The sequence below is a fragment of the Anolis sagrei genome, chromosome 1 (genome assembly GCF_037176765.1).
Source record: "Anolis sagrei isolate rAnoSag1 chromosome 1, rAnoSag1.mat, whole genome shotgun sequence".
NCBI classification, from domain to species: Eukaryota; Metazoa; Chordata; class Lepidosauria; order Squamata; family Dactyloidae; genus Anolis; species Anolis sagrei.
The window spans coordinates 238200861-238215911 of record NC_090021.1 but is presented as its reverse complement, the minus strand read 5'-3'; the positions used below and the strand labels follow the sequence as shown (position 1 = coordinate 238215911).

Here is a 15051-nt window from a genome sequence, read left to right as displayed (position 1 = left end):
ATTTCCCAATCTCTAACATCTATCATCAAATTAATTTTCAAACTTAATATTTCAAGCCCTCCACTCTAAATGAATACATATACTCCCCATACATCTTGACCTCAAAAATTGCTGGCAGTTTGCCGCAATGTCATCTCTCACTTTAGAAATACAGAAGTAATGTCAGTGGCTGTGAGGCCCACACAAGAGCCGAATGTAGCTCATGAGTTTTACGCTGTCTATCCTTGACACAGAGGAAGGGCAAGTTGCTTACTGTGGCTATGTTTCTTTGTGTGGTCCTCTGCAAATTCACACAAATGGGTTTAACAACATCTTTGCTGGTTTCAATGGAAAGCTTTTCCAAGCTCTAACTTTAGTTTTGGTGGTAACTCTGCCCACTCCTCCCCAGGGCATAAAAGGCACCCTGGCCAGCGGCTTCCTAGGTCTGCCCTCCTAGTTTCTTTGCGAGACCTTTTGAACGCAATCCGCATTGAGGATGAGGATGAAGTAGTGGCAGTTATAGAGTGTGTTGACCATATCAAGGAGATCGAGCCTGCCATTGACTCCGCTACTAAAGTGGTCAATGTTTTTGTGGGTCATTTAGATACCATCCTTGCTGTTGATGTCATCAATGTTTTTAATGATCTCAATGCCTGGGAGAGAGTGAGAAAAGGCCTGTCAGATGCCAATAGTGCGAGGGCCTATTGGAAAAGCCTCACCTCCCTATTTTTTCTGGCCTGTTCAGTGAAGGCCTGGCAGTGCAGGCATTCTCTGACAACATGGCTTTCTCCAAGGCAGAGGAGGAACAGCAAAAGGCTGTCCAAGTCAAGGATCTTAAAGGAACAGCTTATACAATGTTTGAAGCGCATGGTAGACATCTCTGGTGAAAAACATAGCTTCCAAAGTAGCTGTGGCGGTGGAAAAAAAGGAATTGGGGAGACACCGGCCAGGGTGCCTTTTATGCCCTGTGGAGGAGTGGGCAAGGTTACTGCCAAAACATAAAATTAGAGCTTGGAAGTGCTTTCTGTTAGAACCTGCCCAGGCACTGTTAAACCCATTTGTGTGTATTCACAGAGGACACAAGGAAGAAACATAGTTTCCAGGAAAATAAATTATGTGTAACAATAGTGGGAGACTGAATCCCTTTTTGCCATTTGCTGACAAGTTTCTATTCATGCTTCCGCTTCTACATGTAGACTAAGAAAGTGTTCAACTTTTTCTACTAAGATTTCATTCATTTTTATGACTTAAAAATAGCTCTACTCTCAAAAAGTCAGACTTGAAATTTATAGTCAAATTGAGTGTATGAATATGGGAAGTAATAATTAAGAATAATGGCCATGCATGTGCAAAGTCCCTTCCCTTCATCACAGCCTCATACACTTAAAATTAATGAGTAGTGATTCCAGTACATATAACACTTCTCTTTTGAGGGAAGGGCATCTCAACATAAATCAAAACAGCATACCACTTTGTTCAATACTTCTTTTTGGATCCCAACTGTTATTCCCATCGGCTAAGCTCACATACAGGTCAAAATATACAAGAGCTTAAAGAACTTAGCGTGAACTCTAGAGACGGAGGAGAGTGAGTGCTCCAATTCTCTGAATATTTGCTTCTGCCCTTAATGTGCCCATTACTGTTTCCTCATTAATATTCTCCTAATTCTTAAACAAACAAACAAAATGAGATGAAAACAAATGAAATGAATGTTCTAGGGTCAGTGTGAAGTCAATTATATAAATGTACACGTTAGCAAATTGACTTAAATGCACATAATTAATTTGGAATGAGGAAAAACACTGAATTTCCTGCTATAGATTTCCTTCCTCTCACTATAAACAATTGGAGATATATTCTGCTGTACAAATGTTTGATAATACCAATAAGGAATTAGCGGAATCCACTGGAGAAAACTATTACTGATATCCTCGGAACCAGAATTACACAAAGGACAAATTATTAACTAGCGACAAATTAAGAATTGGTTTTCTGTCTTTTCTGCTTCTAATTCCAGCTCTGCAGACAATTTAGCCAAGGGGGCTTCTAGAGGGATAGCTTTTAGTTAACCCCTTCCTCCTCCCAAACAGGTTTTTATTGTAAGAGAAAAGATAGCAAGCAAGAAGGGAAAACACAGGAGGGTTACAAAAGAAAGAGAATGACATCTAGGTTGCTTTTAAAATTATGCTTTGAGGAAGGACAATTCCCTGATAAAAAGCATCTTAGAAGCACCAATCTTTCCACAGCTGATGAATTAAAAAAGTAATGCCACCTGCACAATACATTTCCAAAGTAGAAACTCTGAGTGCTTGACAGAATTCCTATGCTTGAGATGCATCAGCCAAAAACTAGGGACCGTAAAGATGGCTGTACTCCTATAGTGAGACAATAGCAGCTGTGTCTTTGTCTGAATGCAGGTCTCTCTAAGAGGAAGGCTGGAAAAATTAAATGGCTTTCCTTCTGTGCAAACATGTATTTTCCCTTTGAGTCCTGCTCTTCCCTAGTCTCTAAGGACATATAATCAACGTACTGTTAAATGTTAAGAGTTATTGCTGCTGCTGCTGCACAGGACTCAATTAGCATTTGTAGATATACTGGGGGCGGGGGAGTGTAACATGCCATGTCTCTGCTAATTGTTCTGCATTTTTTTCTGTTCCAACCTAGCCAATATCTCTTTCTCCAGGCTAATACCTCACATAATCACCGCAATTATCATGAGGGAAGCATCATTGGCAGGTGGTGACATATTAGTTTTCCCTTCCAGTATGTCTGCCAACCCACTTGCCATTCTCAGTCTGTTTGAGGAGGCAGTAACCAAGCCCTGGGTATAATATTATGTGTTTTCAGGCGTAAAGCCAATGATGTCTTACAAACCATCATTTCTTTGACTGTTTTACTAACCATCATTACACAGGTGCTAAGAGGAGAGATCTGTAGCTTCAAGAGGTAGAAGCTATTGGAAATTCTCTTTTTGCCAGAGATAAGTCAACACCAATGAATCATAGCTCAAAAAGCAAAGAAATGTAAGGAGGGGGGCAAACATATCCTGAAAATTCACATTAACATGTTAGCATACGCAATATTAGTGTTTCTGCAATATTCCCAATCCCCTAAACATACTGGGATGAATAAGAATCACATCTCCATTTTCGTAGCATGCATATTCGAGTTGAATATCACTTATTCAAAAATCTAAAATATTCCAAAACTGTCTAGATGAGTGGCTTCGATAATGCTTTCTGGTGGTTCAATGTGTAAAAACTTTCTTCCATGCACAGAAGTACTAAAATATTTTATATAAAATTATCTTCAGGCTATTTGTACATGGTGAATATCCATCATAAATGGTTTTCATGTTTAGACATGGGTCCCATTTCTAAGATGACTCATTATGTGTATGTATTTCAAAACCTTACAAAATCCAAAATATGGAATGATTCTGGTGTGAGCATTTTGGAAAAGGGATACCCAACTTATGACAGATATAGGAGTAATGTAATATAAATATTTTTTCCAACAAGCACAGACACTGGGGAAGGTGGAGAGGAAGAAAGAAACCAGGAACAAGTGAGATTTACCATCTGCTCATCCTCCTGGCTTTCGCTGGAGTCCTCTGCCTTCCTCTGTGGAGAGGATGCATGGGCCACAGCCGCTCGCCTGCCAGGGTCTGTCACCTCACCCAGCCGCTCACCATCTGCAAAAAGAAAAGGCAGATGCAGTTGTTAGGACATGAGAAACCCTTACAAAAGGCCGTGGGGCTTGCCATTACCCCATAGCAATCAAAGTTAGGAGCGCTATTTCAGATACAGGAAGCAGCTCAAACCACTCTAGCCTTTGGGAGGAGACTGGCAGTGACTGATTGCTGAAATCATAGCCCATTTTATCTCTCTACTTTTTCAAACTGAGTCCTAAAAGAAGGTGCCATAGCAATTAATAAACAAACAAACAAAAATAAACTAAAGAATTTTTGGAAATATTTCAGTGCCTATGTCTAGCATAGTCTTTCACTATCTTAATAATCTTCCTGGGTCGTCAGTTTGTAGAGCAATAAATATCCAGAGTAGTGAAGAGTAGAGACATCACACTGGCAACAAAGATCCACATAGTAAAAGCAATGGTATTCCCGTAATAACCTATGGATGTGAGAGCTGGATCATAAGGAAGGCTGAGCAAAGAAAGATAGATGCTTTTGAACTGTGGTGCTGGAGAAAAGTTCTGAGAGTGCCCTGGACCTCAAGAAGATCCAACCAGTCCATACTTCAGGAAATAAAAGCCTGATTGCTCATTGGAAGGAAGGATATTAGAGGCAAAGATGAAGTACTTTTGACACATCATGAGAAGACAGGACAGCTTAGAGAGGACAATGATGCTGGGGAAAATGGAAGGAAAAGGGAAGAGGGTCCAACCAAGGGCAAGATGGATGGATGGTATCCTTGAAGTGACTGGCATGACTTTGAAGGAGCTGGGGGTGGTGATGGTTGACGGAGCTCTGGCATGGGCTGGTCCATGAGGTCACAAGGAGTCAGAAGCAACTGAACGAATAAACAACAACAAAAAATATCCAGAGAGAAGTACAGTGGCCTGAGAGGTTCACTATTACACTGTAGATAGGATTTGAATTCAGAACTCTCCCTAGATATCCTTTGGCAAGTCATATTATCTCAAATTTAAGAGAGAGAAAAACAAAACCCTTCTGAACAAATCTTGTCAAGAAACTCCAATAATAGGATAGCCTTAGGATTGCTATAAGTTGAAAATGACTTCCAAGACACATAAAAACAACAGCAACAGCAACTCAAAGCCCTAAACAGCCCTGGCCCAGTTTACCAGACCAAATGCATCTCCCTCTATGAATCATCATAGAAATAAGACCTTCCAGGGTGGCCCTGCTCTTGGTCCCGCCATTGTCATAGGCGTAATTGGCGGGGACAAAGAGAGAGGGCTTTCTCAGCTATCCCCCCCCCCCCAATGGAATTCCCCTCCCTGGCGAGATTAGATCAGCCCCTGTCCTCCTGTCCTTCAGAAAGATGGTAAAAACTTGGCAGTGGAACCAGGTTTTTGGGACAGTGCAATAAGGCAATGTTAGGAGACTTTACCCTGTTAACCGGATCCGGTATGGCTGATTTTAAAGTGGAGATAATTGATTTTAGTGTTTATGTATATTTATAGTTTATTTTATGTTTCGGCATTGAATGTTTGCCATATATATGCTGTGCTCTGCCCTGAGTCACCTTTGGGGTCAGAAGAGTGGAATATAAATGCTTTAAATAAAGTAAAAATAAAATAAATATTTAGAGTTGAAATATCGGCTCTGCAAAGTATATTTATTTTATTTTATTTATTTATTTACGATATTTTTATCTCACCCTTCTGAAGCCCGAAGGCGACTCAAAGTGGCTTACAAATTGGCAGCCATTCGATGCCATAACAGTCCACAATATACAGTTAAAACATTTAAAACAACATTATAAAACAATATAAAAACCATTAAAACCATACAGTAACCAATGTCTTCCTGTTAATACATGTTATGAATACATTTTATGAGCTCCCTGTAGCATTAGAGCTATTATAATTTTGTCACTGGGAAACTGTGTGTACATTTTATTTGTATGTATTTTGCTGTATTCTTCTTACTGCAAGTTGATATTGTGAGCTCTGTAGGAAATGTTGCACAAATGTCATTTGCATGCAGCCTGTCAGAAGTGACAGGTGGCAGCACCTACCCCACACTCCTCATGCTTTCAGCATTTTGTGACCTTTTTAAAAACAAGAACGAAAAGGTAAAAGGTTAATTCCCTCCTCCTCACCCCAAAGATTTCTTAAAGGCCGAGTGCTCCCTAGGGTCTGCCTTTGAAGAAACAGATCCCTTTTTAAAAGCAAGAGTGGAAACAAGGCTACTCTCTTTCTCCTCAGCAATGCATCAATGCATCACCACCACATTAATTAGCTTTTCATTTTATTTTCGAACAAATTACTTGAAGGTTGCGCCCTGTTTTTCTCAGTCCCAGGATGTATGTATATCTCTCTTCACTGGGAAGGACAAAGTGTATGTGTTGGGGAAGAGGGAAAGAGAAGGGATAATCAGAGTCTTCCTGCAGGAAAGCCTCAATCCTTCACCCTTACACTGATGAGATGAAAGCCTGACGATTAGGCTACAGGTACTTCACAGGCACAAGGATGGATATAGCACTAAATCAACCAAAGGCCCTGAAAGGTGCTAACTTTGGAAAATTATGAGTAAGATAAATATGAAAGCTAAGGAATAAGACTGTTCATATCCTAAGGGGGGAGGGGTGCAGGGAGGGCTTCACTTGAACTCTCTCCCTAGTTAGGAGATTGTATCAACCCAATTAAGACTCCTGGCTTTATTTTCTCATAAGCTTCCTTGCATCTCTGGTGCTGGCACATGAAGCCTTGAATCCTAGCAGATAAACTAGCCTGGCTGGAGGGATTACAGACACTGCAATTATTAATGAAAAATCATGATACCATCAACTTCATGTAAACATCCACTGCTTAGTCCAGTCTCCCGTACCAGAAAATGCCAACGAAGCACCATGTGTGCAAAAGAGCTTCTTCCTTCGCTAGGTAAACTGCCCCCCTTGCTCCCCCCTCTACTCTACCACGATTTCCTAGTCTACCTTAGCATTTTATAACAGCACCTGCTCAAATCAGGATACTCCATCTTTTGTGCCAAGTTTCACAAAAAAGTAGTGCCCATTATAGAATAATAAAATTATAGAGTTGGAAGGGACCATGAGGTCATCTACTCCAACCTCTGTCATGCCAGCACACACAGATAACCATCCATCCTGTTTAAAAATCTCGAGTAGGAGACTCTATCAGACTGCAAGGCCACTGACAAACAGCTCTATACAATCAGGAAGTTCTTTCTAATGTTTAGGTGGAATATCTTTTCCTGTAATTCTGATCCATTATCCCATATCATAGTCTCTACAGCAGAAGAAAACAAGCTTGTCTCCCCTTCAATATAGCATCCTTAGAAATATTTAAACATGGCGAATGTCCTCTCTCAACCTTCTCTTCTCCAAGCAAAACATATCAGCTCCCTAAGCCGCTCCTCATAGGGCTTGTCTTCCAGATCTTTGACCATTTTGGTTGCCCTCCTCTGGACACATTCCAGTTTGTCAATAGCTTTCTTGAATTGTGGTTCCCAAAACTGGACACTACATTATTCCTGGTGAGGTCTGACCAGCACAGAATAGAGCGATACTATTACTTCAATCTAGTTACTATACTATTGATTGCATTGGCTTTTTTTTTTTTTGCTGCTGCTGCTGCTGCTGCAGCAGCATCCTATTGCTGATTCATGTTCAGCTTGTAGTCTACTAAGACTCCTAGGTCCCTTTTACATGTGTTCTTTTTAAGCCAGATATCCACCATTCTATATCTGTAGGAGTAGGATATACAGCTATTCACTGACAAATAAAAACTTTCAAATATTTGCAGATGGGAAGAATTCATTTTCCCAGTACTTATGCAGGCAACGTAGAGTCATTCCTATCTTCATCAGGATTGTTATGAAGGCAATGTAGAATCATCCCTATTCTTCATCAGGATTGTTTAACAATATACCAATGGGCAGAAAGAAATGCTAGCTTCATGCAGCAGTAAATCTTGCCCTTGAATGCTCACAATTAAGGACCAAGACCAAGAATTAATGATGATGATGTTTAGAGCAGCACATGCAGTAATAGCTTGGGGGTAGAAAGATAAAAAGAAATGGACACTTGAAAAATGGTATGAATGTGTGTGGGACCAAATACAACTGGATATCATGGACATTATAAGAAGCAATAGAACATGGTCAGACAAACAGAAGAAAATTAACAGATGTTCAGGCTGTAAAACCAGATGATGAAAGCTGAAAGAAAACATTGGATAGAATGGAAAGAGGGCTCATGTAAGGGCGGGGGGGGGGGGGATTAAGTTGTTAACAGGGAAGGAGGAGGGGTAAGTGTGGGAAGGGAGAAGGGAATGAAAAAGGGAGAAAGTATTGCAATTACAATTAAATACTTAACAGTTCCAATGGTGAAATAATACGGTAGGATAAGATAAAAGACAAAGGTGGTCAAGGGAACTGGATAGCATGGTTAGGCCTGTCCAGTAAAGCTCAGGCCATGAAAAGAAGAGAAGTAGCAGAAACCCCACTAGACAGAATAATTAAATGGAAAGTAGAAAAAGACAAAAGGAATTAGGTTCTTGTGGATTTTTTCGGGCTATAGAGCCATGTTCTAGAGGCATTTCTCCTGACGTTTAGCCTCTGAGGATGCTTGCCATAGATGCAGGCGAAACGTCAGGAGAAATGCCTCTAGAACATGGCTCTACAGCCCGAAAAAATCCACAAGAACCTAGTGATTCCAGCCATGAAAGCCTTCGACAATACAAAAGGAATTATTGGGCTACTGTATGAGGAACTAATCACCTCAACTTACAACACAAAAACAACCCTTATAGAAAACTGGAAACAAGAAAAAAAACTTGGGGGGATAGGTTCATTCTCCCACATGTGGTGGGATTCTAGAAAAATCCAGAACTATTATAGTAAAATAAGAAATGTAATTGAAGAAATAATAGGGGAAGAATTAATGTGGGATAAAGCCAGATTCATGTCTCTCACAATAAAGACAAAGGAAGGTAACAATAACTGGACAGAAATCCTAAAATATATGACAACCTCAATACAGGCCACGATAGCCTAAGGATGGAGAGACAACACAAGATGAGATTTAGAAAATTGGTGGGCTTATCTATCGGAATACATCAATCAAAGGAAAAACAAGTATATAAATTGTCATAAAGAACAAGACTGGTTCAGGAAATGGTCTGTGCTAATTGCCAAAATACACGGAGACGACAAATATAGCATTTTGAACCAGGCTTTCCACACGGTTAAACTGATGCAATGACATCATTTAGAATTGCTGTTCCAGGGGAGTGGGAGGAACGGGGGGGGGGGGGGGGGGGAGGGCCAGGGTGTTGTGTGATACATAATTAAGGAATGTATAAAGTGTCATTTAAGGAATATTTACTTTTGGAATAATGTATACTAAAATAAGTCCTATGTGGCAAAAATGTGTTAATTGTTGGGATGTATCAAATAAAATTTATTAAAAAAATACTTAACAGTTCCTCCTAGGCTATCCCATACTCAGAACTTATATCGCCTCTTTGGTAGCACAGAGGATCTTTTCACACTACACACAATAATTATAGCACTATGAGTCCACTTTAACTGACACAGGAACATCCTATGCAATTCTGCTGCAGTTTAGGGAGGAATTATCAGCACGTGTACACATCTATCCAAACTACAAATCCCAGGACTCTATAGGATGCAGGTATGACAGTAAATGTGGAATTATGGTGCTACAACTGTATTGTGACTAGGCCCAAGATTTGGTGCATAGCTAGGAAAAGTTACTTTCATGATCTGCAACTCTCAGAATTCCCTGGACAGAAGGGAGTCCCGGCATGCTGCCAACCTCTGTGCTCTCTTTTGCTAGAAGCCACCCTAGGAAAGGATTACGGGATGGGAAGAAAGAACGTCACTTCCACAGCTTGGGAGTGAGCCAGCAGGAAGGGGATGCTCTGGCACTGAGCCCCTCCCTACACAGTCAACCTGTGGAGCTTGCCCCAGCTTTGGGTAACAGACAGGCACTGCATTTGTCAAAGCTTCCCTCATTACACTTGCGCTAAGCAGCTTGCCTTGGCTCATCAGTGTCATGTTTAATTACATCTAATGCAACTGTTACATAACTGCAAGGATAAACCCCAACCTAGGAGGGACTATTAAACATTCCTTTCTAACATTTGGCTTCAGGCACAGTGGCTAGTGATGCAAGGGGAGAGGATTTTCAAGAGAATTTTCTCAGAGGACAAGAATCTTCTTCAAAAATGATTCTCGAAGAATTTTTATGAATTCACTGATATTTATCACCTCTCTAAATAATATACTGTATTCAATTTTAGATCATGTCCAAATATTACACAGCTTTCGTGAGCATTCCAGATGGTTCAAGAACTTTATACAATGTTCAGGAATGCCATGAAAGACAAAGTAGGGGAGATTAAAATGCCCTTGTTCCCTCTTCATTCAATGGACCACCTCCTCCCTGCACATCTTCATGAAGTTCAGGCAGGGCTGGTTTGGGAAACTGCCTGTGCAGAACAGTGATATTCCTCCTTCTTCGCTTTCTCTCATATTACTTTTAAACACTGAACACTACTAATAAATAGTAAATATTTAAATCATATTAACAAGCACTAGAAAGGAAATTCTCAAAAGTTCTGGTTGGAGAACACAGTTGATATTCTGTATCCATGGATTCTGCACCCAATCAAAGGAAAAGAAGATGAGCATTTATGTGGGTTTTTTTGGTATCCATAGGGAGTTTTGGAACCAACGCCCAGCAGACACTAAGGAACCACTGTATTCTCCCAGTGTTTACTCTCAAGACTTTTGCAACGCTATCAATAATAGGGTTTCGGGGCAGGGCAGTGCAGTGCAGCCCACCTTCCTACTGAGGCAGAAGTGATGCTTCATCATGCTATTTCAATGCAAAGAGACACATATAACCTGTGACTTGCTCCTTGGCCCAATTTATTTGCCTACCAGCTGATCACTATAGTACAGACATGGGCAAACTTGGGCCCTCCGGGTGTTTTGGACTTCAAACTACCGGCTGTTAGGAATTGTGGGAGTTGGAGGACTGGAGGACTGAAGTTTGCCCATGCCTGCTATAGTGGTTAGAGTGTCTGAGCTGAAGGTCCAGGTTCACATGTCCATTGAGCCAAGAAATTCATTGGGAGACCTTGAACGAGTCACATTCTCTTCCTGTGTTACCTACTTCACAAGGATGATGGAGTTAAACATAAATCATACACATATTAAAACCAATAAATAAAAGTAAAGGTCCCAAAACATTTCAGGACAAGTAGCTTAGTAAATAACAGATAAAATGGAATGACTAGTACCCCATCCGTGATGGGGTATTTTTGTTATTTTCTGTCAAGCCAAGCTTAGGTTTATGAGAATTTTACAAATCAAAGATCTCTATAGCTCAAGCTTAAACCTAAAACTAGATTTGTCCATATTAACTGAAGACACAATCAGGAATGTATCAACGGATGACATTGAGATGTCCAAGGCTGCAGTTATAAGCACATCAACTGGACGTAATAGAGTGTACCTCTTAGTAAGCATGCTCAGGATCAGGCTGCAGAAGCAGTTCTCCCAAATATTTTTCTGAAGCTGGTGTATAGTCACTCAACAACTGCAAGCTATGCAATGACTGTGCCAAGTCCCATACTGACTTCCATGCTTGTTATAAAACTTAACTATAATGATTGATCAGTATGATTCTCTTACTCCTAACAAAAAATTCCGCAAAGAGTACTGTGCAAAATAACAGACAATTTTACACCTTTTCCTGGGTCCTATTTTTGGCTTGCTACTGAATCACACATTTAGTTGTGTGGAAATATGCTGCCTGGACACACAGACTCCAACTCCAGAGACGGAACTACTCAGGAGATAATGTTACTCATACAACTCTTTAGCTCTGATATCCAAGTGAAATGTTCCTGGGGCAGACTTCTGTCTACGAGAGCCAGTTTGGCTGAACACAAAAGCATGTAGTCCCTGCTCACTTTTATCTTCTGCTGAATTCAAGAATAGCATAAACTTTTTTGGAAAAAATAGTTTTGACCAGGCTTGAGATAACTGTTAGGGAATTTTCAGCATAAGTACGTAATGTCAGCCCCATTAAACTAAACCGGCATGGACACAATAAAAAGGTTTCTTAGGGTACCTCGTCTTGGCTGGGCAACAGCCATCACAGATAGATCTTAACTGCATATTGGCAGCAAGACCGCTCTCCCATGTAATACGAATCTCTTAGCCAGAGAGCTGCCATCACTCAAACTCACATTTACCAGACTTGAAGGGAAGGAAGGACTCAATAAATTGCTTCTGGGGGGAAGACACTGCAACAGAGCCCTCACTCACACTAAGTGGATTGAAAAGACCTATCCACTCCATGTATTGATCCTGGACTACGATTTGGCACAAACAAGGCAGTTCTAGCCTTGAAGAGACTGAACAGAATTGCAGCCTGACACTGCTGACCCATACAAGTTTTAGGTGGCAGCTCCCATCGGAGTTAACTTTCTTTCAGTCACATAGAATGGAAGAAAAGCAAGTCTGAAATCTATAACATTTTAATGCAAACAAGATTCTTCCAGGTTTAGGAAAGAGGGACTATATTCTGTTTAGCATGCAGCTCCATTATATGTTATAATATGTACTACATCAAATATGGTTCCAGAAAGCCCTCCGAACAACAGCATTATAAATATAATTAAAAAAACATAAATCAATAATGATAGACATTACATAGGCAGACATATAAATAATATCTGCACAGATCCCAGTTTCCTACCTCTCTCAGCCACCTTAATGACCAGCACTCCAGCTGACTTCACTATGAACACCTTGAAGAGACCAGCCACGACACATGAGGAGAGCGATCCTCTCTAAGGTTCCTGCTCAGTGGCAACTTCCTGCCACCTCTGAGGTGGCTTAAGGAATTCTTATTGGGCCATCAAGTAGGCTTGATCCAACATCTGAAACCCAGATTAACCAGGCTTCACTTGTTGGTGTAAAACCACCCTAGGTTACAGCATAGATATAAGTCATTTACATGTTTCATGTGTTTATTTATTTATTTGCATTATTTCTACCCAGCTCATATCAGCCCGAAGGCGACTCAGAGCAGCGGTGTTTCATGTCTGAGACCATTTTTGCAACACTAGAAAGGATCTTGCCAATTAATAGATGTGTCAGGAGTTAAGAGTTTTATCCAATGTTGGTTGTACAATTCTTGAGGTCAATTCTTGAGGTTTATCAGCCACAACTCAGTATAATTAGTGACTTGTTTTTGTTTAAAGGCAGAAGCTGAGACAAACTGGCTGATCCATTATGCAGATCTCTAAAACTCCTAGTGAGGAATTATGAATTTTAGTGGCTCAATTCAAGATGATTTGTAGCTTATCTTAACTCCAGTTAAGTCAGTAGGTGAACTCCCATTGACTCCAGGCTATAGATCAAAGTGTAAAGGAACAGTAATTGGAGAAGGAAAAATGGGAATGGGGGAAGCAAAAAAAAAGATAAGTGCCTATTAAAACATGTAATTTTAGGTATCTAACTACTGCTGTTCTTACACTGGGACTCTCAAACTGCTACAACTGGGATTCACCAGAAAAATTATGTGAGGAAAGGAAGAGTACATCAGAAATGTAAGGTCCACTGAACTTTTTGGGAAAGCTACAGAGAAATCATAACTTGCCTTTCTTGGAACTATGTATGGTTTCTTGTTATGAAATGCTAAGGAAAGAGTGAGTGGAAGACATTGAGGATTAAGAATTAACAACTGGAAAATGTACATACGAGAAAAGCAGCAATTATATTGGAAGGTGAACATACAAAGGATTGCATTGAGATTACAATAAATTCTGGTGAACTGGCATCAATAACCAATTGTCATGATGTCCATAAAGGACTTAAAGAATGTGGATGGTGAGGTCCTTTCTGTTGGACTCCAATTGTTTTTGGAGTCATGAATAAATGAGCAACTATAATATTCTGTGTCAGAGTTCTATTTAATATTTTTTGCTTATCAATTAATAGGAAAAATGTTGGATAAGAAACATACCTCACAATATTTGATATCATATGGCAATAGAAGGTAAGTTTAATTAGCACATTTTAAGTAATTAACTTTCTTCTCCATGGTAAGGTTTCACAATTAATCTTAGCTAGCCTCAAATGTATGTTTTAAGCTCTTTCTGATACATTTTAATTGCTAAAATGTTCAGTAACAATGACATAATTAAGACTTTTGAGCCTAATTTATGGACCAGTGGATAATATTAGCTGTGAGGAAATCTCAGCACAAAAATTATAAAAAATATAGTCTAGTTTTGAATGATGTTGCGGCCTACTGTCCTGGACAAGAGTGGGCAACTCACAAGGTGCGGCTCAAAATATCCCACACCCAGAATATTTATGCTGTCTCCCCAGTCCCCTAGCATCTCCATAATCAAATCTCATCCTATGGCAAAAATAAGCCCTATTTTGATATGTAAATAAGCTTTGAGGAAAAGAATGCACATTGTCTTAAAGGCTAATAATACTTCATAGAAACTCCATAGAATATGACTCACTCTTAAAACAAGGCATGTGTCCCATTTACGTGATAAAAGAAAGTAGTGATTTTTGTTGCCAGCTCTGGGGAAACAACTCCAAGGCTTTGAAGCTGCAAGGCTATTCAATGCTAATCAAGGCGGCCAATTGCAACATCCACACTTGCCTCCAACAGACAAGAGTTCTTTCTCCCACCCTGAACATTCCACAGACATATAAACCCCACTTGCCTAGTTTCCAACAGACCTCACAATGTATTGTCGAAGGCTTTCATGGCTAGAACCACTGGGTTGTAGGTTTTTCGGGCTGTATGGCCATGTTCTAGAATGCTTCTAGAACATGGCCATACAGCCCAAAAAACCTACAACAACCCAGACCTCACAACCACTGAAGGGGCCTGCCATAGATGTAGGCAAAATATCAGGGGAAAATGCTCCTGGAACATGGCCATACAGCCTGGGAAGCACACAGCAACCCAGTGATTCTGGCTTGAAAGCCTTTGACAACACAACTCCAAGAACGATCAGTGGCAGAAGTGGATGTCATCTCATTGGGTTCTGGGGCAGGCAATGGGTACCATGGAACCTAGAAATTGTCTACCCCTGATTTAGAAGCTCACCAATCCTGCATCCCTCTGAGAAGAACAGCTCAATAGGAAATGTGGCATTTAGAGGAGACCTTAAGGCTTACTAGCACTAGGGTATTTATTGTTTACAGTATTTTTTTAAAAAAATCTCCAACTGATTTACAAGACATATGATAAAACAAACAGGCTAACAAACAAAAATATAGACAGGAAAAACAAAACTCCAGGAGTAACCTGTGAGATTAAGAATTGTGAA

The 15051-nt window shown here is 40.2% G+C and overlaps 1 protein-coding gene across 1 annotated transcript in view; it reads right to left on the bottom strand.

Moving 5' to 3' along the window:
• Positions 1-15051, bottom strand: part of B4GALNT4 (beta-1,4-N-acetyl-galactosaminyltransferase 4) — a 216895-nt gene that overhangs the window by 99852 nt on the left and 101992 nt on the right. Inside the window, exon 2 of the mRNA XM_060770120.2 lies at positions 3558-3673. Coding sequence (XP_060626103.2) covers positions 3558-3673 — 116 coding nt within the window. The remainder of the gene's footprint in view (positions 1-3557; positions 3674-15051) is intronic.